We start from the raw sequence: 24,964 nt of genomic DNA, 5'->3' as shown, positions 1-24,964 counted from the left end.
GTATTCAGCTAATGAAATTATGTTCTTAGAGCCGTTTCTGAATATAAAGGCCATCCACTAGTCTTGCATGGTTTGGAGCTGTTTGTAGTTGGAGACTTGAGTTAATGGAGTTTTCCGAAGAGGAAAGAGGAGCTGTGGCTCAGGGACCACTTACTGAGGGCTTGTCTTCACAGGAAATTATGCTGGTAAAATTTCCCTGTGTGGACACACTTCTCCCGGAATAGAAGCATACACATGGGAGCTGTACCAGTGTAACTATAGCAGTACCAGTAAATTTCCTTGTCTACATAAGCCTGGAGACACACCCGGGTAGCTGATCCTCCTACATGGGAACACAAAAGGCAGCCAAATGGGGTTTGGGGGGTTGAGGGGGAGGGATTTTACAGCTGACAGGTACTGAAATAAGTTATATTAATTCGTTTTTAAATGAATGTAGTGTTGGTGAAAGAGCTGGACTGACATTGCCCTGACAATAAACCATAGCCCTCCTCTATAAGGATAAGCCCTAGGTGTGAAATGGAAGTTGAGACTTCCTGTCCATTGACTGGCATCTCTCCTGAGACCAAAAACAAGGGGGCCAATTGGATGCCAGGTGTGCTGCTGGTTATCCAGACAGACCAATCACACTTAAAAGAGGCTAACAGCTTCGGGTGCTACAGAACTGGGTTGAATTTGAACAGGTGACCACAAAGCTGAGAGGCTCAGATGTCCAGACTCCCGTTTGCCTGAGCCAGCCAGTTGCCTCTGTTACACTGGTGTCCTATGCAGGGCTCCTCTCCCACTCGGCATCTGCCTAACTCCAATAACTTTCAAACAGGAGGGGGCGTGCTGGGAGGAGGGGTGCTGGGGCTGTCGATTAACCGGAACTATCACAGGAACGTTATCTCTGACTGCCATCTATTTTGAATGAAGTCTAGACTCAACTCTCCAGGACCAGTTTCTGGATGCAAACAAGGCACAGGACACCCCACGCTTTAAAGTGACAGTCACCAACAGCCTGAGCAGGCATTGTGAACAGGGCCCATGAAGTCTGTTTAACCAGCATGTGTGCGCAACAGACTCTCAAAGAATCAGGCATTTAAAGTGACATCTGTTGGATTAATTAGCTGTGTAATTAGCCTCCCCTCTGTGGAGACAGGCTTTGTTACTGCTGCCTGAAACTTCCCCAGGTGTTTTTTTTAAAACCTACCATTCTCGGAGCATGAGGAAAAAAAGGGGGAGGAGTGAGTGAGACACGGTTTTCCAACGTATGCACAGGAGACGGAAAGTGCCTGAGTGAAAGATACATGCCATTGGACAGCAGAAGCGAATGGTAGCATGCCAGAGAATATTAACTCCTTTCAAAAGTATCCAAACAGAGTAAAATGAAACACCAGGGCTTGTGAACTCCCTACTTGTGAACCTCACTGCAAGAGAGCTGATGGGAGAAGAGGTCGTGCTGGGCCTGCCGTCCCTGAAAGTACATCAGAGCAACATGATCTCCACTGCATCAACTCTCCTTCCTACTGCCCTGTGCTGGCAGACTTGGAGCCCATGAAAAGGACCACGTGACAGGGTGGGGAGCAGAGAGACACAAGAACTGATCAAACAGATTCAGAGAGAAACACCGTAAAATGAGACAGCACCTATGTTTCTAGCCAAACCATTACACAGAACACTGATTAAACCACAGCTGGCTGCAAAGCAGCAAACGTCTGACTAATGTGTGAGAGTGGGAAAGCCGGGTCCTAAGCCCAACTCCGCTTGGCTGACCCATTCAGAGGTCTGGAAGAGGTCTCTCCACGATAGCCCCTCCCTGTTTCATTGCTTTAAAAGCAGCACAGGGGAAGAGGACAGGAACAAATCAAGGCATTTTTGGTGGCTGTCAGAAGGGGAGCAATCCAAGGTATTATGGAAGTCAGGCCAGCCGACTTAACGGAACTAGTTAATGCTTCAGAGTTGTAGCCGTGTTAGTCTGTATCAGCAAAAACAACGAGGAGTCCTTTTGTCACCTTAGAGACTAACCAATTTATTTGGGCATAAGCTTTCATGGGCTAGAACTCACTTCATCAGATGCATGGACTGAAAAATACAGGAGCAGGTATAAATACATGAAAGGATGGGGGTTGCTTTACCCAGTGTGAGGTCAATATAACGAGATAAATCGATTAACAGCAGGATACCAAGGGAGGAAAAATAACTTTTGAACTGGTAAGAGAGTGGCCCATTACAGACAGTCGACAAGAAGGTGGGAGTAACAGTAGGGAGAAATTAGTATTGGGGAAATTAAGTTTAGGTTTTGTAATGACCCAACCACTCCCAGTCTTTATTCAGGCCTAATCTGATGGTATCCACTTTGCAAATTAATTCCAGTTCTGCAGCTTCACGTTGGAGTCTGTTTAAGCTTTTTTGTTGAAGAATTGCCACTTTTAGGTCTGTTGTTGAGTGACCAGAAAGATTGAAGTGTTCTCCTACTGGTTTTTGAATGTTATGATTCCTGATGTCAGATTTGTGTCCATTTATTCTTTTACATAGAGACTGTCCGGTTTGGCCAATGTACATGGCAGAGGGGCATTGCTGGCACATGATGGCATATATCACATTGGTAGATGTGCAGGTGAACGAGCCCCGGATGGTGTGGCTGACGTGGTTAGGTCCTTGATGGTGTCCCTTGAATAGATATGTGGAGAGTTGGCACTGGGGTTTGTAGCAGGGTTTGGTTCCTGGGTTGGTGTTTTTGTTGTGTGGTGTGTTGTTGCTGGTGAGTATTTGCTTCAGGTTGGGGGGCTGTCTGTAGGCGAGGACTGGCCTATCTCCCAAGATCTGAGAGAGTGAGGGATCGTCCTTCAGGATAGGCTGTAGATTCTTGATGATGCACTGGAGAGGTTTTAGTTGGGGGCTGTAGGAGATGGCTAGTGGCGTTCTGTTACTTTCTTTGTTGGGTCTGTCTTGTAATACGTGACTTCTCAGTACCCTTCTGGCTTTGTCAATCTGTTTCTTCACTTCATCAGGTCAGTATTGCAGTTTTAAGAACGTTTGATAGAGATTCTGTAGGTGTTTGTCTCTGTCTGAGGGATCGGAGCAAATGTGGTTGTATCTTAGAGCTTGGCTGTAGACAATGGATCGTGTGATGTGGTCTGGATGAAAGCTGGAGGCGTGTAGGCAAGTACAGTGGTCAGTAGGTGTCCGGTATAGGGTGGTGTTTATGTGACCATCGCTTATTAGCACTACAGTGCTAATAACTTCAAAAGTTATTTTTCCTCCCTTGGTATCCTGCTGTTAATTGATTTATCTTGTTAGTCTGACCTCACACTTGGTAAAGCAAACCCCATCCTTTCATGTATTTATACCTGCTCCTGTATTTTTCACTTCACGCATCTGATGAAGTGGGTTCTAGCCCACGAAAGCTTATGCCCAAATAAATTTGTTAGTCTCTAAGGTGCCACAAGGACTCCTCGTTGTTTTAGTTAATGCTTCTTACTCCTATTAGCTCTAAAGATCCAAGAGTGCTCAGACTGAATGAGCTGGAGTCTATTCCTCCTTGTGCATCAGCAACAGACTTGTTTACTAAGTTCCAAGCAGACACACCTGTGTGAACCACTGATGGCTGCACTGGTGTAACTAAAGCACAATTTAAAGACGTTTGGTTTGCACAAGTGCAACTCCTGGCACAATTAGATTTGTGAAACTTTTATTGCAAGTAATGATGTACAAGAGGGAAAGAACCCACATGATTCTTTAAGGGCAGGCTGAATTTGCAGGGCTGGCAGTCAGAAAAAACATCTTTAGTTGTAAACTAAGCACTTTTTACATAGGATCAGATCAAAGAGAACCACAAATACCATTTCCACAGGCACTTTTCAGACTATAGCTGTAATTAGTTGCATAGCACTGTCCAAAGAAAGCATACTTGTCTTAGGCGACATCATGGGATGAAGCTGACTTGCAAAGTGTTATTTCTAACAGACTATGACAAATCAAGAGCCAATCCCACATCACACTGATCCCTCTCTGGGTAGGGAGCACACCAAGCCCCCCCCCCCCCCCCCCACACACACACACAAGGAAACTGACCCATTGCTGAAAACACCTGTTCAATGGTCACCCTGAACAAAAGTTGAACAGTTTAACTATTGCACCGGGGACAAACCCATTTTCATCGGTCACAAAAGTGCGATTGTGACTTCCTGGGACGAACTTATTATTTGCTCCTAGGAACAGCACAGCACAAAGGGCTCAGCTTCGAGAGAGACTTCAGGGCTTGCGATATTATTGAATAAATATAAGCAGGGGAGGAGGCACCAAAAGATCCTGTAGCCACACTGCCTGCAACACGGCTGCAGCTGCTGCAGCCTCAAATTCTGGCAAGGACACGGGACCCATTTCACCTGGAAATGCAGAAGCAGTTTAACATTCCAAACAGCATCTCTCAAGCCTCTGTCCTGGCATACTCTGCACAGTAGGAATGTGAGAGTAGGGCCTCGGCCTAGCCATTTGGGACTATGGACTCATTAGGCAGCTGGCAATAAGTAATTCTATGAATGGATGAGCTTCTTCTGGAAGGACAAGCTGCCTAGCAGATGGCTTGCAGCGCAAACATGCCACAGGGTGTCTGGATTTGCCTATTCTGATCTCTTAGGCCTGGTCTACACTACGACTTTAATTCGGATTTAGCTGCGTTAATCCGAATTAACCCTTCACCCGTCCACACTACAGAGCCAATTAATTCGAATTAAAGGGCACTTAAAATCGATTTCTGTACTCCACCTCGACGAGCAGAGTAGTGCCTAAATCAATTTTGTTAATTCGAATTAGGGTTAGTGTGGCCGCACACCACCGAATTACTGTGGTTAAAGTAATGGGGTAGTGTGGCCGCACACCACCGAATTAATGTGGTTAAAAACCGAATTAATGTGCTTAGTGTGGCCGCGCTCAATCGAATTTATACAACCTGTTTCCCAAATTCGAATTATCTAAATTCGGATTAATCCTGTAGTGTAGACATACCCTTACAGATGTAGTACTCCCATCTCGTAGACCCACCCACTACAGGGAATCTCTCAGGCCCAGACTTAAGCAATGGCACGACTGCCTTCTTAGCCCTTTAAACAAGGTATGCCTCCAGAGAGCCTTGGGATCACAGACCTCCTGACACCAAGCTCTAGTAAACTTCATTTTAACTCTCCCAATTAGAACTTCTCACAATGCCAAATCTGCAGCTGTAATCAGAGAGAGTAAATATATGCAAGTGAGTACATGAGGGCAGGGGACTGGACTCGAACTCTCGAGGTCCCTTCCAGTCCTAGAATCTACGAATCTGCTTCATTCCCCTCTGACTGATCAGACACAGAGCTCAAGGCTCTTCTCATGCGGTTCCGGAACCCAGAGCTGTCATTAGCAGATGTTCCAAACAACCACCATGGTTGACGGATTCCAATCAGTAATCAGAATCTTCAGAGTGTAATTCCACGCTGTTTTATTCGGACTCAAGAGAATCAGCAGTATATCAAACTGTCAAGAAATTGCCCCCCTGAACTGCCTTGCTTCCATCCTTGGTCTGCAGCCGACAGATATGGGACAGATATGGCACGGTAGGATGAGCAGGCACTACTTTGTAGAATTTCATCAAAACACTCAGATACATTCTCAGCTTACACTGAGAAATAATGAAGTGTGAATTCAGATGAGCACGGGCATTGTGCAGTGCCGTACAGGGCTCGGGTTGTACTCTGGTCACAATTTACAATCCCTAGTTGTGGAGATAACAACCAAAGCCTGGGCAGCTAGGAAAGAATCCCTTAAGCCCTGCTGCTCTCTCTCTCCCCCCCACGCCCCCACTTCAGTGACAAAGAGAAGCCAAGCCCACAGGACTGTTCACACTTGTCTGTGAAGCGATGGTGACGGAGGCAATGAGAACTTCTTCCACCTTTCCTACGATTAGGGTCAAAGACTGGGCAAAAAATGGAGAGAAACATTTTGGACTGAATTCTAAATCTTCCTTGACAATTTGGAGTTTGAATTTTACTTTAACAAGTAGACAGAAGGGTTGGGAGGCTGCTCTACTCCAATATTCCCAACCCTTCGACTCTGGATTGCTCACTCCCGGTGCCTTTGGAGTCTATTTGGTCTCTTATCTTCAGTGCTTTTTCAGTTTCATCACTGTGCAAACCAAACTTGCCTCCCTAAGACATTGGCTGAATATGGGTCAGGACATACCACAATATTGTAAAAGCAGGGACAAGATGTGTCTAAAAAAAGGTCTGACTTGAATAAATGAAGTATTTTACAAGTGGTTTTACACTCTAAATTCATTCTGTCCCAACCCCTCCTAAGGGGCAAACATACAGAACATGGTGGCTGGTCCTATATTAAGGTATTTTTGTATTACAACATTAAATGCAAAAATCTATTTTACTGCCCGGGTAATGTGGTGGAGCAGGCTGGCACAGGGAGTGTGAAGGCCCCAGGATTAGGTTTTTGAAAGAGTTAAATGGATAATATATGTTACCTGTATTAAAATTCCTTAATGAGTCCCAAGAGGAGAAAGCAAAGTAGAATCCAACTGCAGTGTATTCATTGCAGGGTTGGTTTATCCTTTCTTCCTTGAATGCATAGAGATGCAGGGATGTTTTACTTGGGGGAAAATGTGTTGGTGGCGTTTTATTTAGACTTGGGGGAGAGGCTACAGACACACCATTCTGAGTCAGGTGGAGGAGAATGTGGGACCCAAGGACCTCTTGATGCCAGCTGGCAGAGGACGCAGTGGTGCATAAGGATTGCAGGCCCCCCGGCTCTGGTATTTACATTCTAGTTTACCAAGGAGCATCATGTAAGGTTTGCACTGAAAGCCTGGTCATCATCATCTTTGTGAAACATACATGGGGATAATATGTAAGGAGGAGTATGTGTGTGCATGCCCACGTGCTCTTAAGTCCTTGCAGTTAAAGGCAGGTCACCCAGAAGTGACATGCCTTAAGACAAGTTCTACAAGACAGGAGATGGGAGTCACTTATCTTCCTGGCTGACCATTGTGTACTGTTATGCAGTAATTATAGCCCTGTCAGTCCCAGGATACTCAAGAGACCAGGTGGGCGAGAGAATACTCTGAAACTTGTTATTGGACCAACTTCTGTTGGTGGGAGAGACAGGCTTTCTAGACTCACGGCGCTCTTCTTCAGATCTGGGAATGGTTCTCAGAGTGTAATGGCTAAATACAAGGTTGAACAGATAGTTTAGTGTAAGTAGTTATCATATATTCTGAGGGGCCATTCAAGGTGAAGGGGCCAGTTAACACCCCTGTAGTCGTAAGACAAAAGGGGGGGGGTTAGTGGGTTACAGATTGTAACCTAGTCATACAAGCCATAAATCCAGTGTCTCTGTTTGAGGATGAGGATTGGTAGGTCAGATACAGAGAGGTCACCTTGTGAAGTGTCCACCCACCGGTGACAGGGTGCTTTTGTCTTTTATCATTTTTCTGTGTGAGTTCATTTGAGAGCGTAGGGATTGTCTGGTTTCACCCACATAGTTACTGGGGCATTTAGTGCACTGGATGAGGTACACCACTTGTTGTGCTAGGCAGGTGTAGGACCATGGATCTTGAAAGGTGTGTCCTGGAGGGCGTTGATTGTTGTAGCAGTGGAGATATGTCTGCAGGTTTTGCATCCATTGTTCTGGCAGGGTCTGGGGCGCTTCGGTTATGGACGGTGACAGAGTACTCTATCCAATGCACTTAGTGCTCTCCCAGATGACAAAGAATCAGCTGGGACAGCCAGAATCAGAGTCATCCGAGAAGCTATAGACACCATTCCAAACCTGAAACGCTGCAACGATGCCCTTGCCTATCTGATGAGACTTTTCAAATTCTGCAAAAGATGTCTGAGGCCATATAGTGCCATGATGATGCTAAACAAACATTTACAAGGTATTTTGGGGGCAAGAGCAAAAGTGGATTGTGAAGCTTATTTTGAGAACTGGGCAGAAGAGGGAATAAGATCTAATAAATAACGGCCTGCATTCAAAGCTATTCAATCACTTTGATCCAAAACTTTACTTCGCATGGGGTTTATGTCTGATAAATATGGCTAATGGTAAAACATCCTCATCCCAAGAAAAAGGTCTGAAAAGAGGGAAAATATTATGAGACTGCACTTAAGCATCCTGAAGCAACTCCATGCCCAGACCTGGAAGCATTAGTAGTAGATGCAATTCCAGACCCTGAAACCTGTACAGATTTACGCATGTTGGAAGAGATTTGGTCCCTGATAAAGACACTGCATAGCAGGAGTGCTGCAAGACCCGATGGCATAATACCCAAACTTCTCAGGTGGGCCACAGAGCCCATCAGCAAAACTCTTCATCTGGGGGCTTGGACTACTGGGAGCTCAGAGCAGGCAGGAGCAGGCCCTTGGTGAGGAGCCCATTCTAACATGGGAGCTTGCTATAGCTCATGAGCAGGCTGGTCCAGCTCAGAGTTTAGTGTAGCTCAGACGCTTGTTCTAGATTTTGAAGCTTACTCCAGTCCTGAAACCCATTTCAGTTCAGAAGCTTAGTTTGGGATAAGGAAACCTGCACAACATTTCTGTAAGTGGACAAATTCTCTCTTCTCTGGTCTGCACTCTGGGATAAAAACACTGATCTTAAAACCAGCAAGTATTTGTCTAGAAATCAGTATTTGACTGAGAGACCTCAAAAAAATACCTGGGTGCAACAAGAAGTGGTGCCAGTGATTCAGCTGGCAGGAATCTTCCCTCTGAGCCAGCACTAACCTAACGAGTAGAGCCCCGAAAATCTGTGGATATCCGCAGAGCAGATGTCCTCGCTTACAGGCAGCCCCCCAACCTAAAGCAAATACTCACCAGCAACTACACACCACACAACAAAGATACCAACCTAGGAACCGAACCCTGCAACAAACCCCAGTGCCAACTCTGTCCACATATCTATTCAAGGGACACCATCAAAGGACCTAACCACATCAGCCACACCATCCGGGGCTCGTTCACCTGCACATCTACCAATGTGATATATGCCATCATGTGCCAGCAATGCCCCTCTGCCATGTACATTGGCCAAACCGGACAGTCTCTATGCAAAAGAATAAATGGACACAAATCTGACATCAGGAATCATAACATTCAAAAACCAGTAGGAGAACACTTCAGCCTCTCTGGTCACTCAACAGACCTAAAAGTGGCAATTCTTCAACAAAAAACTTAAAAAACAGACTTCAACGTGAAACTGCAGAACTGGAATTAATTTGCAAACTGGACACCATTACATTAGGCCTGAATAAAGACTGGGAGTGGTTGGGTCATTATAAAACCTAAACCTAATTTCCCCCTACTGTTACTCACACCTTCTGGTCAACTGTTCAAAATGGGCCACTCTCATTACCACTACAAAAGTTATTTTTCCTCCCTTGGTATCCTGCCGTCAATTGAGTTGTCTTGTTAGATTGACCTCACATGTAGTAAGGCAACTCCCATCTTTTCATTTATTTATACCTGCTTCTGTATTTTCCACTCCATGCATCTGATGAAGTGGGTTCTAGCCCACAAAAGCTTATGCCCAAATAGATTTGTTAGTCTCTAAGGTGCCACAAGGACTCCTCGTTGTTTTTGCTGATACAGACTAATGCGGCTACCACTCAGAGCAGATGTGGATATCCATGTCCAATTTTTGCAGATCGCTGATCAGATGTATCCGTGCGGGGCTCTACTAATGAGCCAAGCTGCTGCCAGGCGGTGCTGTGGTGTAGGTAGGCATTACAGTTCCATTGACACTTTTTGCAAAAGCAGTTAACTCTGGTCTTCTGGCCCAGTTCCAACTTGGGAAATTACTTTCTGCATCCATAGAAGTCCTTTGCAGTTTAACTGGATAATTCTTCCTAACTGTTTGTCCTTAAGCTAAACCATTGTGGATTGCAATGTGAAATGGCTGCTTTTCAAGTGGAGTGTGAAGTGACTATTCATTTGTAAGAAACAAGATGGGTGAAGTAATAGCTTTTATTGGACCAACTTCTCTTGGTAAAAGACAGAAGCTTTTGAGCTCTATAGAGTTCTCCTTCAGGAAAAGCATTTGTAATTCTTTGGGATCAGAGACACTATACAGAGGAAAAAGCCGGTTTACTGTGATGCAAGAAAGGATATTCTTAGCAAAAGTGCTGACTGCAAACCATTCAAGTGTGAGAACAAGTGTCCCCTGAATAAGGGGGGCGAAACATGAGGATGGTGGAACTCCAGTTCTTCTCTGGTAGGTTCTTATACCATGCCCATCCGGGTGGTACTAACTCCACTTCCAGCATACAGGAGCCCTGCCTGACACTTCACCTTCTGCAACAACTGGCCCTATTCTAACTTTTGATGAAAGTGAAAACAAATCCAGCTAAATTAAAACAAGGTGTGAGAACCACAGGTTCCAAAGGCAGAGCGCGAGTCATAGGGTACCCTTCTGCGGCCTCCTACATCTAGCAGAAAACAGGGGAGATCGAAAACATCCCTTTCTCCCCATAGAGAACAGGGAACTCAGTGTGTTAGGTCAGTGGGTTTCAAACTTTTTGTATTGGTGACCCCATTCACACAGCAAGCCCCTGAGTGTGATCCCCCCTTATAAATTAAAAATGGGGATGTGTAATTTAATTTAACGGGAGCTCGGGGCTGTCAGTCCCACAGAGCTGACAGCTTGTGACCCCCATGTAACCATCTTGTGACCCCCTGAGGGGTCACGACCCCCAGTTTGAGTACCCCTGTGCTAGGTCCTTTTCTTCTTTGTTAAACAAAAGCAATTAAGGATGAGCTATTGGCACATGACCTGCAGCAAGCACCTCACTTCTAGAGCTTCTCTGCCCCATGAAGACAGCAGCATTGAGCCTGCCTCCTGCCTGACCAGATCTGTCTCTTTTCTGAGCAGATGGAGTCTGGGGTGAGTCTCCAGCATGGCACACAGTGAACTGGACCAACAGCTTCAACAATGAAGGGACAGTCTGCTGGTAATTCCACAGGCACGAATGAAACGTTTCCTCTTCCCACTGCACAGTTGCTACAGGTTAATGAAGAACCTCTACATATAGCTTTCTACAGCCAGCGTGTCATCAAAGGAGGCCTCCTCTCCAACTTACCCATTCCCTGCATAATACGGAGATATCCGTGCAAAGAATGCAGGGCAAGGATACGCGACACTCATTACTTTGACAAACATGCTAAGCTATGTGTTCCTCCAGTGCTCCCAGCCTAGGCTCTGGCTCTAACCCAGCTTTTTACACTTCAAAGAGATCTTCACAGAGAGCTTATTGTAAAACGTTCTGCAGGAAGCTCCCAGCCTCCGCTCCTGCTCTAGTGAATTAATTCCCACTGGAAACTCCATCTGTAAAATAGGCTCTAGTGGAATCTATACTTGCACCCTTCCTATATGGAGGATACTGCTTTGTCTCAGTCTCTCTCCTAGCGAAGGTGCCCATGCATAAGCCCTGTCACTACAATGGATTTGGATAGGTCCTAACTTCTCCCCTAGTGGTGGGACCCTTGTTGGAATCTCACGTGTAAGGAGTCTGGATGGGTCCCTACCTACCTGCTTGAGGTAACAGATTTTTCATGGAAAAAACACTGACCAGAAAACAAGCTGTAAAAAGCCAGTGGCTGTCACATGATGCAGTGCACTGGTATTAAGCCATCTCCATGCTTCCCTTGTAGGGGCTGCACTTCAGGGACTGTACATTAGCTTGGCTGTCTTAGGCAAGTGCTTGAACATCTGTAGGGATCACAGAGAAACAAGGTGATGCATAAACTACATTCCTTTGTTTCAGGAGGGAAGAAGCAGGCAAGAAGTGGGGGGAAGCCAGAGAGTTCCTTTTAAATTGTAGAGTTTTACTGCCTTCCATCCCATACCCTTCCCACTATTATCCCAGCTACTTGTCCAGTGATACCGTAGAGAAGATATGCTAATTAACAGAGTTGAAGGCATTTGGTTTTCATCAGATTAAAAACGCCTCAAAAAAGCATAAGAGGGGAGGCCACAAGCTGCTCCACAGAACCTCTACGAAGGAGAAAACCCCAAAAAAGCGAATTAGGTTTCTCCAAATAATCACCTTTGGAGAGTACCTCAAACCTGCCCTCCCCTTCCTCCACATAATTCCTGCAAAGAAGCATAACAAATGGGAATCCAAGTAGGAGCTGGGATGGACAACTGGTGCCCAGGCTTTGGGCTCTGTCCTTGTGACACAAAATAGTCAGATGTCAGTTTAGAACACCCCTCTCTCTGTAAACCCAGTTCATCTATTCACCATACCAAGGCCTCCCCAAGATCTCCAGTACCCTTTCTAGCTGTCCCCAAATGCCCCTCTTGCCCTGGATAAAATGGCATTATCCCACGAATCAGGGAATGCATCTCCCGTTGCCAGATGAGATACCATCCTCCCTACATTTCACAGGAAAGCCAAATCTGAATGACTTTTGCTAACCTAGTCTGAATTAGAACTTGGTTTATGATTTACAGGTTAAAAAGTTTCTCTGTCTGCATACTGTCTCAAGATCAGAAATACTCCGTAAATCTCAAAGCACTGAAGGAAAAGGAGTATTATCGCTCCCATGTTACAGAGAAAGGCAGGGATCTGCCCTAGCTAACGGAGGAAGTCAGTGGCTGACCCTAGAATGGATCCCCGTCTCTCGGCTCCCAGCCCCATGCTTTTCCGCTAGACCACACTGCCTCAACTAGAATTGAAATATTTCATATCCTATTCATCTCCTGAACCAGCATGTCCACCTCATTCCACTTAGAGCTGAAACAAATATTTATGATACTAGTGGCACTTTCTGGGTAATTTGTCTGGCAGTATGAAAATATACTGACAAAGGACATGAGAGCACAAGCAGTGGTGAGAGACAGACGCTATATTCCTTCGGGCTCCCAGGATTTCACCACAAGTCCTGGTTTGACAACTTAGAGGGGGGGAAAGGAGAGTGGGGGAAGGTTGTCACATCTCTCCGTGTTTATCAGCGAGAGAAACTCCAACACAAAACACCCCACCAAAGAATCCTCCCCCTTATAAGAGGGAACTGGGCTTAAGACATCCTGAAATACTGGGACCTTGGAAAGAGGTTGTGTTAAAATTTCAAGCAGTCTCTCACTCCACCCTCACCAGAAAGCACCGGACACATGGCAGGGGAGGACTCACAGGCTCGTCATGCTGCTGACTAACGAGGTCTCAGGATCCCATTTTCCAGCTCCGCCACTTGCTGCTGAGGAAGTGGCTCTTGGGCAACCCAAGTGGCCAATAACATGATTTAAAAGGAAAACGGCAAAGAGGCAGAGTAAGGAGGATTGTGCGCGGTAAGCTTCGTGCGCTCTCTCACCCAGGCAGCATCTGGAGAGGATTTTCTCCAGCAGACAGGGAAGAACTCGATTACATCCAGTTAACTGTGCTCTAAACTGATTATGCATGTGCCAGGCTAATGGATTACATTAGCAAGAGGAAAAATAACATCCAATCAATCTCAATTTACTGCAGACCACACCAAGGGCTGAGAGAAGAGAAACTGGTCCATGAACTGCCCCCACTCCACCCATCAGCTATCAAAGCTCCATGGCACTAAAACCACACTAAAGAATGGAAACTCTGAGCTGAGGACCTCAGTGAACAACTCTGTCTATCTACAGCCAAGTTCTTCCATGAAAATGAACACCGAATCCATCAACGCGCTGGGCTAAGGTTCTCTGGGAATCTCTCCTTTCATTGGATAGCACAATGGTAACTAAGTAAGAAGAGCAACATGACTTATACGATTTACAGTGAAAGTGGTTGGGGTACCAACGCAATGAATTCCATACAAGCATTTCAGGGAATGTGTGGCTACGCTAGCAGACAATTATACCTATGCTAGACCGGTAGGTGCCCGGGTTCAGTATTTTGATACCAAGGTAGTTCCTGCTCTCTCTTGCTTGAATGTTTCACTGCAACTCTCACCTCAAAGACAAACGAGATTTTAAAATCGTGACTAAGTGCTCAGGGCTGAATCTACCAAGTGTCCCTGAGAATGAATTCCTTCACCTGTCTGGGAAAGGCCTTTCACAAGCCTCCAATATATTGTTTTAGAAAAACGTTCCCCGCACCATCTCTTCGTTTATCATTTTCCTGTTTCGGCAGGAAACAGGGAGGGAAGGAGAAAGCCAGTGCCCACAATCTGCTTTCTCACCAGGGAGCACAACAGAGCCAGAGGGTTTGAACCAAGAAATTTTGCAGCCTGTCACCATTGTCTTGTCCTCACACAACAACAACAAAAATCAAATCTAAAGACTATTACAAGTTGAAATCATGATGCTTGGTACATGAGTTTTAATTCTGAAGACAGACCACTTTATCTAGATGTCCTCTCCTAGCCTCTGAGAGATCTCTCCTGCTCCCATTTTCACCCCAAATTCCCTCTCATACATGTCCCAGCTTCTTTGACTTTACTAAAATAGGATACTTGAAAGCAGAGAAATAGGAGTGAACTTAGTCATCTTCAGAGCCGAGCTGTGCCATGCCACTGATAACAGTGATGTTCAGAGGAGCCCCGGTCACATCCGCTAGGCCTGCAGCACCAGGAGCTTCCTCAGGCATGCCCTGTTAATACTAGCTGAGTCTCCAGTTGTTCTAGCCTAGGCTAAACTATTCACCCCTCCTATTGCTTTCCCCTCTCCCCGTGAAATTCCTGGAGTAATCCATTTCCTGGAACAACTCCCTATGTTAAAAACCGCACATTTCCTCCTTAGTCTGGGGGGACTGACACAGGGAGAGATGCAAAGTTTTGAACTCACCTGAGACAGCAAAAAGGCATGGCAGGTTTAGGAAATGAAAGAAATAGGGTACAAAATGAGACCGCCTAGTCTAATCCAAAATTGTAGACCCCTTTAGGGTTACAGGGAGAGGAGAGGAAAGGAGAAAAGACAGACAGACAGAGAATATAAAATTGAGCAAAATGAGAAGACAGCGAGGGACAGAGCATGTGTAAGTGAGCAGAAGGTATGCGAAGTGAGGCTGCTTAGATTTATGGCGATTTGTACCTGATTGTTCATACTAAAGCCATTATGGGATGATTAGAGAAAAAGGTGAAGCTTTAAGTCCAGTGAAAATCAATAAAAACGTCTGGAGCAATTCTGCTGCGCGAGTGAAAGGACTATTTACTGTATCCGGAGCTCCTCTTGGGTTACAGCCTACAGGGTTTGGGTGGGGGGAGGGGGAAAATGAGGCAGGAGAGGAAAAGATGGTTACAGAAGGGACAGAAAATTGGAGGCAAGAGGAAAAAAGACAAAAACCAAGATAGCAGTCATGGAGCAACGTGTAACGTGGAAGGTGAGTGGTAATGAAAGGCTGTGACATATCATCCTAGGGAAGCTGTCAGTTTGACCAGGCCTTCAGTCAACTACATGTATAGAATTTGTTCTCGCTCCTTTCCAGCGGGCTCAAGCAGTGGTTCAAGAACACATCCTTAGCACTCCCATATACACTGAGCAAAAGAAACAGGGCACTGGCAGCTTCTTTGACACTCCCCACACGCATTCTCCATTCTAGCATGAGCACACTGCCTGGAGTTCCTGCTTGGATGGGAGTAGCTTTTTGAAAGTTGTTTGCAAGGATGAGCAACCTGACATAAGGCAAACCCTAGCTAGCAGAATCCCTTCCGAGATTAGCAGTGAGAAAGCATTTGTTGGGATGCGATTTTCAGACAGGACTGATAATTTTGGATGTGCAATGTCACACACCTTAAAGGGATCTAATTTGCAGAGGACAGGTGCTCAGCCCCTCAAGTTGGGCACCCAAGAGTCACTATCACTTTTGAAAAGCTTGGCCTAAGGCTTTCGGAGCCCAAAAGAGTTGCTAGCAAAGTGCAAGCCGACGAGGTGTGTGATCCCAGTGAGCCTGGGGCCAAGCCCCGCGGAGGTACTAGACTGAATGGGTTTAAAATCCCACTCTCACCGTAGCTCAGATTTGACAGTCGGGTTCCCCACAAGGAAGATAAAGAGCAATCAAGCCTCACCTTGTACAGCTTCAGGCTGGCCTCATGCCTGGAGTTAACTGTGTGCAGACGCAGCTTCTCCAGACTGTTGGTGTAGTAGTCACAGGCATTACACTTCAGATGCACGGGGTTCCCGATGGCCACACATTTCAGCCTCCACTCATTGGCCTTGCCACCCTCCTTGATGTGCGCTACTAGTTGGTACTTCTGCACGTGCTTATCAGTTTTGCAGTGGAGCTGGAAGTTTGCCTTGAGCTGTGTGTTGTAGCGGCACAACTTGCACTGGTATGAGTCCCCCATCACTGCCTTCCACTCATCCTCCGGTAGGCTGCGCTCCACATTCATGTGCAGCCCCAGCATGTCCAGGTTGTCTGTAGTGAACTTGTTGCACACAGCACACTGGAAGAGCTTCAGCGATGGGTCATTTGTTTGTGTGAAGCTCTCACCCAGGTTCATTAGCTCCTCGGACACCAGCTGCCCGCCCCCCAGCCGCATGTCCAGGGGGATCTCTCCACCCACTGCACAAAGGAGAGAGAAAAATATAAGTCAGAAAAGCTGGATCCTGTACCTCCCACGACAGGAGCAGAGCAGAACATTCACTCCCCCAGCATGCCCCATAATATGCCCACCAGGTCGTGGGTCAGAAGCAAAACACAACAGGACTTCTCACCCCTTGCCCAGGCCTCTGCACTGCTGGTATCCTGGGCCAGGCACAAAAGTGCCAGCTGCCTGGGTCTACAGCCATTGGGCCCGGAGCACAACAGTCCCTTGTTGCCCAGCCCAGTACCTGCTGGCCCTTGGGCCAGGAGCACAGCAGGTCCTTGCCAGCCAGAGAGAAAATAAATGCGAGTCCCAACAGATTTTAGGAGGGGAAAGTCTCCACTGTGCTGCTCTGTGAAAAACTGTCTGAAACTCTCCCACTTGCGGGCTCTATCACCTATGTGGTCACCTCTCAGGAATCGGACAGTTCTCTTCAGGCAGGCAAGGACACAGGGAAGAGACAAGAAAGGTCACCCATGGGACATCTAAACCCAGCCCCTGCTGAATAAGAGGCTCTCTGGCCATGATGCACAGCAGCACAAGCAGTGTGATTAGGAAGTTATGCTGCAGCAGCACCAAAAGTAATTCATTTCTGCAACTAGCAAGAGCCGACAGCTGCAGCTCCCTAAAAGTACCATGCTCTTAGCAGGAAGCCTCAGCACTTGTCTGAAACAAACATTCAGAATGGTAGATACGCTCACGGAAAGTCCTGGCCGGGGGGAGAGCTTATGGCCAAGGAAAGGATGACGGCTAATAACTGGGGAAGGACAAGTATGCGTATGTGTGTCAGAGAAAAAGTCAGCAGGACGCATGCTCTCTCTCTCTCGCTCTGTCATATCCCCGCTCTTCAAATTATCACTGACCAGCTAAACCAAGAGCTGACCTCCATTCACTTATAGTAAATGGATACAGCGAGCTCTTCTTTAGATCGTCAGAAAGGCGTGAGGATGTGCAAGGAAGGAAGACTCCTCTCCATTACCTGGGATCTCATGCCGAAGCAAATAGCCCAACCACCAGCCTCCATGGGGGAGCTCTGCTCATCTTTCCTCCCCCCACACTTCAGTTTGCTTTTTCCCCCTCTTCAACAATTAAGCCTGACTACGTGCCAGCTCAGTTTAAGGGGTTATTTTTAAGTCTGATTAGCCTTCAAGTCTAAAGCTAATCAAAAAAGGGAGATTTTACTTGTTTTCCTTTCTATGCTATCAGTCATTTGCTGAGGAACAGCCAGCATCGGGATCGGTCTCAATTTGCTGAGCAGGCGTGCAACCTGTGCAGAATCCAGAAATCTGCACAAACCTTTTCTAAGACAAGTGCTCCTGGATGGTGGAGGTTAGTTTTCAATGCACTGCGTGTGCTGCCTCTCTTCCCTGCGGAGATCCATGGCCATAATGATAGTTACGTCTCTAGTCAGGGAAGAGCCATGAAGCCTTTAGTTCCGTCTGCTTGCAAGGCACAGGCAACTGGAGCAGGCGTCCCATGCCCATGAGCACACACAGCGCTCACAGAGAGGAGACAAGGCTAATGAGGGAAAAGTCCAGCTTGCTGGCACATGCACTCCTTTCGACGTGCCAGGGCACACATGGATTAGAGGCCTTTCCTCTATCTAGGTACGTTTTTCATCCCCACCACTGTACTGTCTGATCATCTACTCCCTCTCCTGCCAGGGCAGTATTGTGCACCCAAGGGCACTTGCTAGTGCACAAGCCACTCATTTTTAGTGTCCCAAACAACTAGGCTTCCTCCACTTCCCCTGGGAAACTTTTCCACAGCCTACCTCCGCCATCCCCAGTCAGGCCAGTTTTCCTGACATGCAACCTAGCCTCTCTCTTCTGAGCTAGTCCATCCCAACCACATTCCACAATGAGGAATTCTGAATGGAAATGGAGTCCCCAGAATAGCTAATGTTCTACTCAAACCTAGAAGCCACAGGCAGGTCTGGGATTCAATGGAAAAAAAGGGGCAAAGCACCTCCTACCTGCCAAAACAATGACTATGAATATGTTTATAAGCAGCAAATAAAAAAGAAGGGACAGATGACTAAGGAAGTGAGGAGGAAGGGGCTTAAAAGGCATCCATGAAGAACAAAGCCACTCTAATAGACCCAAAGCAAAAGATTTATCCTAACAGCTAGAATTGTCCAGTGCTTATTGGCAAGGGCAGGGACTCTGCCCCGCAACTCCTAGCTCAAGATTTGTAGCCATGATTCCTAATGCCATAAAGTGCACAAGTCACAAATCACTTCCCGAACGAGCTTAGACTCATTCAAGATGCTCGTATTCAGCTGGAGTCACTCAAGAGTACGACACCAGCTAGGTTACTCCCACTTCCTCTCAGAAACACTTCCCTAGAGCTTAAGGTAGGCAGGGCTGGGGACTTTGACGGGGGTATGTCTCAGGAAACCCTCAACATGTTGACTCCCCATAATGTTAATAAATGTCAACAAGCTACATTATAAATGTTTCTATATAGTTTCTACTGGCAACCCGGAACGATTAAAAAAAGTCACAGCGAAGACAAAACCATTGCCACCTTCCGCAAAGACACAAGCTGGGACAACAGATACGTGGAAGAAAATTGTAATTACTTTTGTTTGTAGTGCCTTCCATTCCTCAGTTTTCCTTTTCTTTTCCTTTTTGATGTTCTGTGTTCTCTCTCCTCTCTCAAACAAACAGATGTTTTGAAAATTTAAGATCATCAAGCCCCTCTGTGCGGCAATAAGCTACATTGCTACAGGGGTATAGGGAAAAGATGCTGGCGTCTTGGGAACCCAAAACTTAGTGCCTTAGGAGTAACGGTCTTAGACCAAGCTAGCCTGTCCAATCTCAATGGATGAAGAAGATTACAAATGACGGAGTTCAGTAAAAAGGAGGTCAGGTCAGAGGAATGTAGGTGCTCTCCTTGTATATGTAACTTCTGAAAGCAGTGTCAAATAATTGTGGTTCTAGTGAACTTGGGTGCAGAGAAAGGGTCATTTCAGCTGGTAAATGCTACAGACCCTTGCCAGAGCTGATCTGGTAGAGTTCTATTATGCTTCACTGTTTCATATTGGATTGGCAATAGGAAGCTCAAATACACATGGATGGATGCATACTGTGTGCATTATAGCAAGGGTTCCTGTAGGTGAAGATACAGTTGTGTCCTTTAACTGACTATAGCAGCGTATCAGACTTTCAAGAAGAGATTTAGCCCATCATTCCAAATTCTAACTTTATTCTTAGATAGTAAATTCCTTGGGGCAAGGACTGTGCCTTTACTGACAACTATGATGCCAACATGCATGCATATATGTATAATAAAGTCTTGTTTTCAGGTAATAAAGTACCGTTAATATGCCTGTTCAGAGAACATGCTGTGTGGATGACAAACCCTCTTCAAAATAAACAGATCACCTCCCTTCCCTACACCAGCCACCTTTGTCCAACCCTTCCTATCCTAACAACTCTCGGTGCTCAAGCTTTGAGTTCAGATCTCAAACCAGCATCCATTGCAACCGTCTCTACTCGCCCCCTTCACCAAGCAAATATCACTCACTCTACAAGCATCTATCACGACTGTCAATCACATATATCTGACCTACCAATTGTCAATATATTTCACTTCTCCAGATCCAGATCCCCATAACCAACATCTACCCTTTCTAATACAATGCAACATCCAAGCATCAGACCTGCCCCTTTCTCATTAACCCCCCCTTCAATAGTATGCTTCACCCTCTCCAAACTAAGGAGGGAGTATAAGGTGCCTTTGCTGCGGGTACTGGAGAACCCTTAACAATCCAATCAGCGATGTTCACCCATTGCATCCTCTCTCAGTGGCTTCACTGTTTCCCTATTCAATTCATCCACAGAGTTTCCTGAAGTTCACAAGAAATACATAGGAACACAAGAGGGTGCCAAGATTTTCTGAAGATAAGAAAAAGTTAGGGTGAGAATGGAGAAGGGTCTCTATCCCTTTCGTGGTTCACCAAACTATGTATATATTGCATGGAAGGCTATAGATATTTCAAAATAGGATTGGAGAAAACAGATTGGGATGGACAGCACCTCATCCACCCACAGGGCCTAATGGCAAAAAGAAAATCCCTCTCCCCCCACACAGACATGACAGCAGCAAAAACAGGAAAACACTTCAACCTCACCTAGAGATGGAGCCATAGTTGCCATAGGATTGGTGGGATCGAGTTGGTATCCACCCATCATGAACTGGGCATCGGATGAAGTGCTGTCCATCTTCAGGTTGGGTAGATTCATGTTTTGTGCCAGGTAGTACTGGTACAGCTCAGCCTCAGCTGGGGAGGGCAGGCTGCCAAGGCCCAAATGCCGGTTGTGTTGGATTTGGGTCATATTCTGCTGAAGCAGCATCATATTGTGCATATGCTTCTCACTGGTCATGTGAATGCGAAGGTTCCTAGCTACATTGGTTTCGTAGTCACACACCTCACACCGCCAGGTGGGTTTGGTTTTTGGTTTGGTGGGTGAGGGGGCCCCACAGGTGCTACCAATGTTTGCTGCCGCAGCTGCTGCCGCTGCCGCAGCAGCTGCCGCTGCCCCAGCAGTGTGACTGAAGACTTGCTCTCCCCCTCCATTCTGCAGGTTTTGCATGTTGTTGAGATGCTTGTCGGACTGCATATGAATACTGAGGTTGCCTTTGGTAGTAGTGGAGTAGTTACAGACCTCACAGCGAAAAGGCTTGTAACCACAAGTGTAGCTCTCGCCCCGTGCCAACCGGGGGTGTGGCTGCCCACTCTTGCAGTACACACATGAACCACCTGGCTCGGGGTGCTTCTCCTTCATGTGTGCCTCAAGTGTCTGCTGGTATTTGTAGTGCCAATTGCACTTGGGACACTTGAGTGTCTTACACGAGTTGCGAGAATGCATCATGGTCATGTGGCCGCCTAGTGATCGTGAGGAGCCCAGGATGGTGTCACACTTTGGGCACTCCACGCCACTCCCCGAGGGGCACTCCCCACCCCCAAGCTCACAGAGGGGACCAGCATGCTGGTGATGGGAGATGTAGCTCCCATCCTCACCCTCTGCACTCTCATTTGGTTCTGGTGCTGTGGCATTGTCTTTATTGGCACTTTCATCGATGAAGTCCAACCTCCTGCTGCCCTCTGCCATGCTGGCTCCACCGCCCTCATTGTTAAAGCTTAAACGACTCCTCCTGTTTGCACCATCAAAGACAAAGGAAGAAGCAGAATTAGAACTAGAAGAAGCTGTGCTCCTTGACAGGGTCTGGAGCACGTTAGGCATTAAGGGAGAGTTAGAAATGCTTTGGTTTGAGAGAGCAGGGTCCTTTTTGCTGCTGCTACCTGCCACAGCCCCAGACTCTTCATGGGGCCTATCTTCCAATTCATCCTCCAACTCGCTTGGAAACAGTCCTTTGCAACCCTCATCATCATCGTCGTCTTCCTCCTCCTCCTCCTCCTCCTCTTCCTCCTCCTCCTCCACATCCTCCTCTTCTTCGTCCTCCACCTCCTCAGCTGGCTCTGCCTTTTCCGAGAGGCTATCCTGGTCACCCATTTCTTGCTTCTCACTATCTGCTGCCCCAGGGTCTTTTCCCTCTGAGGATTTGGTAGGACTGGAAGCCAGCGGGCCCAGGGGGACTGAGGTAATTGGGGTTTTCAGAGCCGAGCTGGTCAGCCCACCAAGGTTCAAGAGGGCACCAGGCGCCAAGATGCCTGATGGTGGCTGCTCTGCTCCACTGACAGTGCCAGTCTGGAGAGCCTCTTCCCCTTCCATTCGAATGCCACTGAATTTACCGTAAAAGCTGTGTCCAGGGCCTATGAGGTTAGCTGCGGAAACTAAAGGGTGTTGAAAGTTTTTGTTTTTTGGTTCCAGAAAACTTACAAGGGGTTCCTTGTCTTTGCCTATCCCTTGGATGATAGCGGAGATGTTCTTATTGCTAAGAATTTTCCGCTCCTCCTCACTCAGAGTCATTCGATGGTCATGCACTGCATGGGTCACAAATGAGCGGACATACCCAAAGGAGAGCTTGCACAAGAAACACATCAGTATGGGCTTCCTCTTCCCATAGAGCACAAAGCCATCAAATTTGGACAGGTCCACATTGTTGGGAACATCTTTGGATACACAGGAGCTTTTGGCAGAACCGTCGCTGTTCAGGTAATCCTTGTTGCTTTTGTGTCGCACATCAAAAACGCGGAAGCTGTGCAAGACGGGGCTGATGCCCGTCAGGGCTGAGGTATTCGGGAAGGACTGGTCTGAGCCCTCAAACCATTTCCCGAAGGATGAGGCTATGTGGAAAGTATTAATGATCTGTGGGTACACGGGTGCAGCAGAGGAGGGTTCTCCTTGTTTGCCCCCAGCGTTGGGTAGAGAGTTCATAACGAACGAAGGGAGAGCCCCACTGCCACTGCCACAGGCTCCCCCACTTTGGATCAACTGGTTGACGCTTTCAACAATATACGCGGAGCCATCTGGCTGGTAGACTATTTCTCCAGCAAGGTTCTCCACGTCACTCTCCTCGTCTCCCTCCTCACTGGTATCGCTCCCACTTTCCTCCCTCAGTGGAAGAGGTGGGCGGGCACTGGGGCAATGGTGCTCCATATAGGTCTGTAAACTGGCGAAGGAGGCCAAGCATTCGTTGCAGCTGACCTCTTTGCTAGTGGACTCAGTGTTGGGGCCAGCTGAGTTGGTGCTGTCTGGAATGCGCTCATTAAAGGGGACCCTCAGGCTGTCTAGGGCCCCGTGGTTTTCGGTTGTGGACTGCTCCATGCTACTGGGTTTGTCAGGGAGGTGGGTGCTGTTGAGTTCAGTCCATTGCTGGTGCTGAGGGATCCCACACCCATTGTCCTTCCCAGAGATGACAGGCGAGTCACAGCCTTCCATGGTAAGGCCTGCATGGAGCTTTCATTGCACCCACTACGGCTTGGACCTAAAAGCAAAGAGAGAGGGGGGAGACAGAAAGAAAGAGAAAGGCGAATAAGTTAGAGAAGGCACACACCGCGTTTCCACACAGCAGTCACTATAATGCACACAGTCCATTTCATCCTAGAGCATCCAAAGCCCTGGAGGGGAGATAGCGCCCCACTAATAAGCTTCTGAAATGCAAGACCTAACCCAAGGTAATGAGGATAATGCAAAGGAACTGAAGCCAGGGAGAACAATCATGTTGGAGGCTGAAAGAGCACTAAAACCAGTTCCTCACTGGAGGAAGAAACGGTGGCCTTGCCCCTCTTTTGCTACTCAGTGATGGAGGTAGAAAAAGTAAGAGTTGGACTGAGGCACTGGCCGTGGCCGGGGTGCAGTGACCCCGCCAAAGACTAGTAACTGCACTGTATCCCTAAGAAGCTTAGGATCTTTTTAAAAATGATGCAGTTTAAGCCGATTTTAAACTAGAAAAGCCTTTGAGTGGAAACAGAATTAAGAAGCTACAATGAAATAATGTAAGTAACAGCTGCAACATTAAACCTCTATGGAGAATGTGCTACAGAGGCCCTCCCACTCTCCTTACTACCACGGGAATGAATACACTTTCCTAGCACACACATACAGAGCAAGTGACTCCTGAACCTGGATCCTGCCATTTCAAGACACATTCTTCTGTTAAAAGTCCTGGTAATAGAGAGAACATTGCTGTACCCTTCACACATCCATCTTTGCCATGGACCACCAAGACCTGGACCAACTCCCAAGGTCCTCAAACTCACAGGACACTGTAATCAGAGAGATTTAACTACTTGGATATCTAAGCAGTTAAATTCAGCCAAGCACATAGCAGAGTGGGGGGCAAGGATAGCTCAGTGGTTTGAGCATTGGCCTGCTAAACCCAGAGTTGTGAGTTCAATCCTTGAGGGGGCCACTTAGGGATCTGGGGCAAAAATCAGTACTTGGTCCTGCTAGTGAAGGCAGGGGGCTGGACTCTATGACCTTTCAAGGTCCTTTCCAGTTCTATGAGATGGGTTTATCTCCATATATTATATAAAGAGTGGATATGAAATTATTTAAGAATGTAGAAATTGCCAAACCAGATCAAATCCAGGGCCCATTTTAGTCAGGAGCCAGTATCAGAGGCTTCAGAGGTGGCAAGAAACTCCATAGTGCACAACCTGCTCATGGGTGAAGTTTCTTTCCAACCCATATCTATTAATGGTTGGCTATGCCCTGAAGCATGAGAGTTTACACCTCTCCCATTTTTTTCTACTAATATAACTAGACATCCTCATCAGCTGTAAGTGTCTAATCCTTTTTGAATCCTATTAAGGCCTTGATCTCAGTGATATTCTGTGACAATGAGTTCTACAGGTTAATCGTGCATTATTTAAAACCATTATTTCCCTTTATTGCTTTAAACATATTACCTTCCAATTCCATTGGACATCCCCTTGTTCTTGCATTATAAGAAAAAGAAGAACGGAAAGACTAAATGACCTCTAGGCCATGCAAACAGTAAATGATGGGACAAAGAGCAATAGACGGAACTGAAAGATGGTA

At 46.8% G+C, this 24,964-nt stretch overlaps 1 protein-coding gene across 2 annotated transcripts in view; it reads right to left on the bottom strand.

Moving 5' to 3' along the window:
- The window catches only part of LOC112106278 (zinc finger homeobox protein 3), a 175,334-nt gene extending 151,103 nt beyond the window's left edge, over positions 1 to 24,231 (bottom strand). The window contains exons 1-3 of one of the 2 annotated variants that reach the window (XM_024199438.2): positions 21,983 to 22,112; positions 20,647 to 21,871; positions 15,990 to 16,486 (exon numbers count right to left, since the gene is read on the bottom strand). In XM_024199438.2, coding sequence (XP_024055206.2) covers positions 15,990 to 16,486; positions 20,647 to 21,871; positions 21,983 to 22,030 — 1,770 coding nt within the window. In that variant the 5' untranslated portion in view covers positions 22,031 to 22,112. Of the gene's footprint in view, positions 1 to 15,989; positions 16,487 to 20,646 lie in introns of both variants that reach the window. The other variant, XM_029914168.1, reaches the window with a different exon arrangement.
- Between the last annotated feature and the right edge of the window lie 733 nt (positions 24,232 to 24,964).

The sequence above is a fragment of the Terrapene carolina genome, unplaced genomic scaffold (assembly GCF_002925995.2).
Source record: "Terrapene carolina triunguis isolate 2854851 unplaced genomic scaffold, T_m_triunguis-2.0 Scaffold32862, whole genome shotgun sequence".
In the NCBI taxonomy this organism is placed as follows: Eukaryota; Metazoa; Chordata; order Testudines; family Emydidae; genus Terrapene; species Terrapene triunguis.
This window is presented reverse-complemented; position numbering and strand designations above follow the sequence as displayed.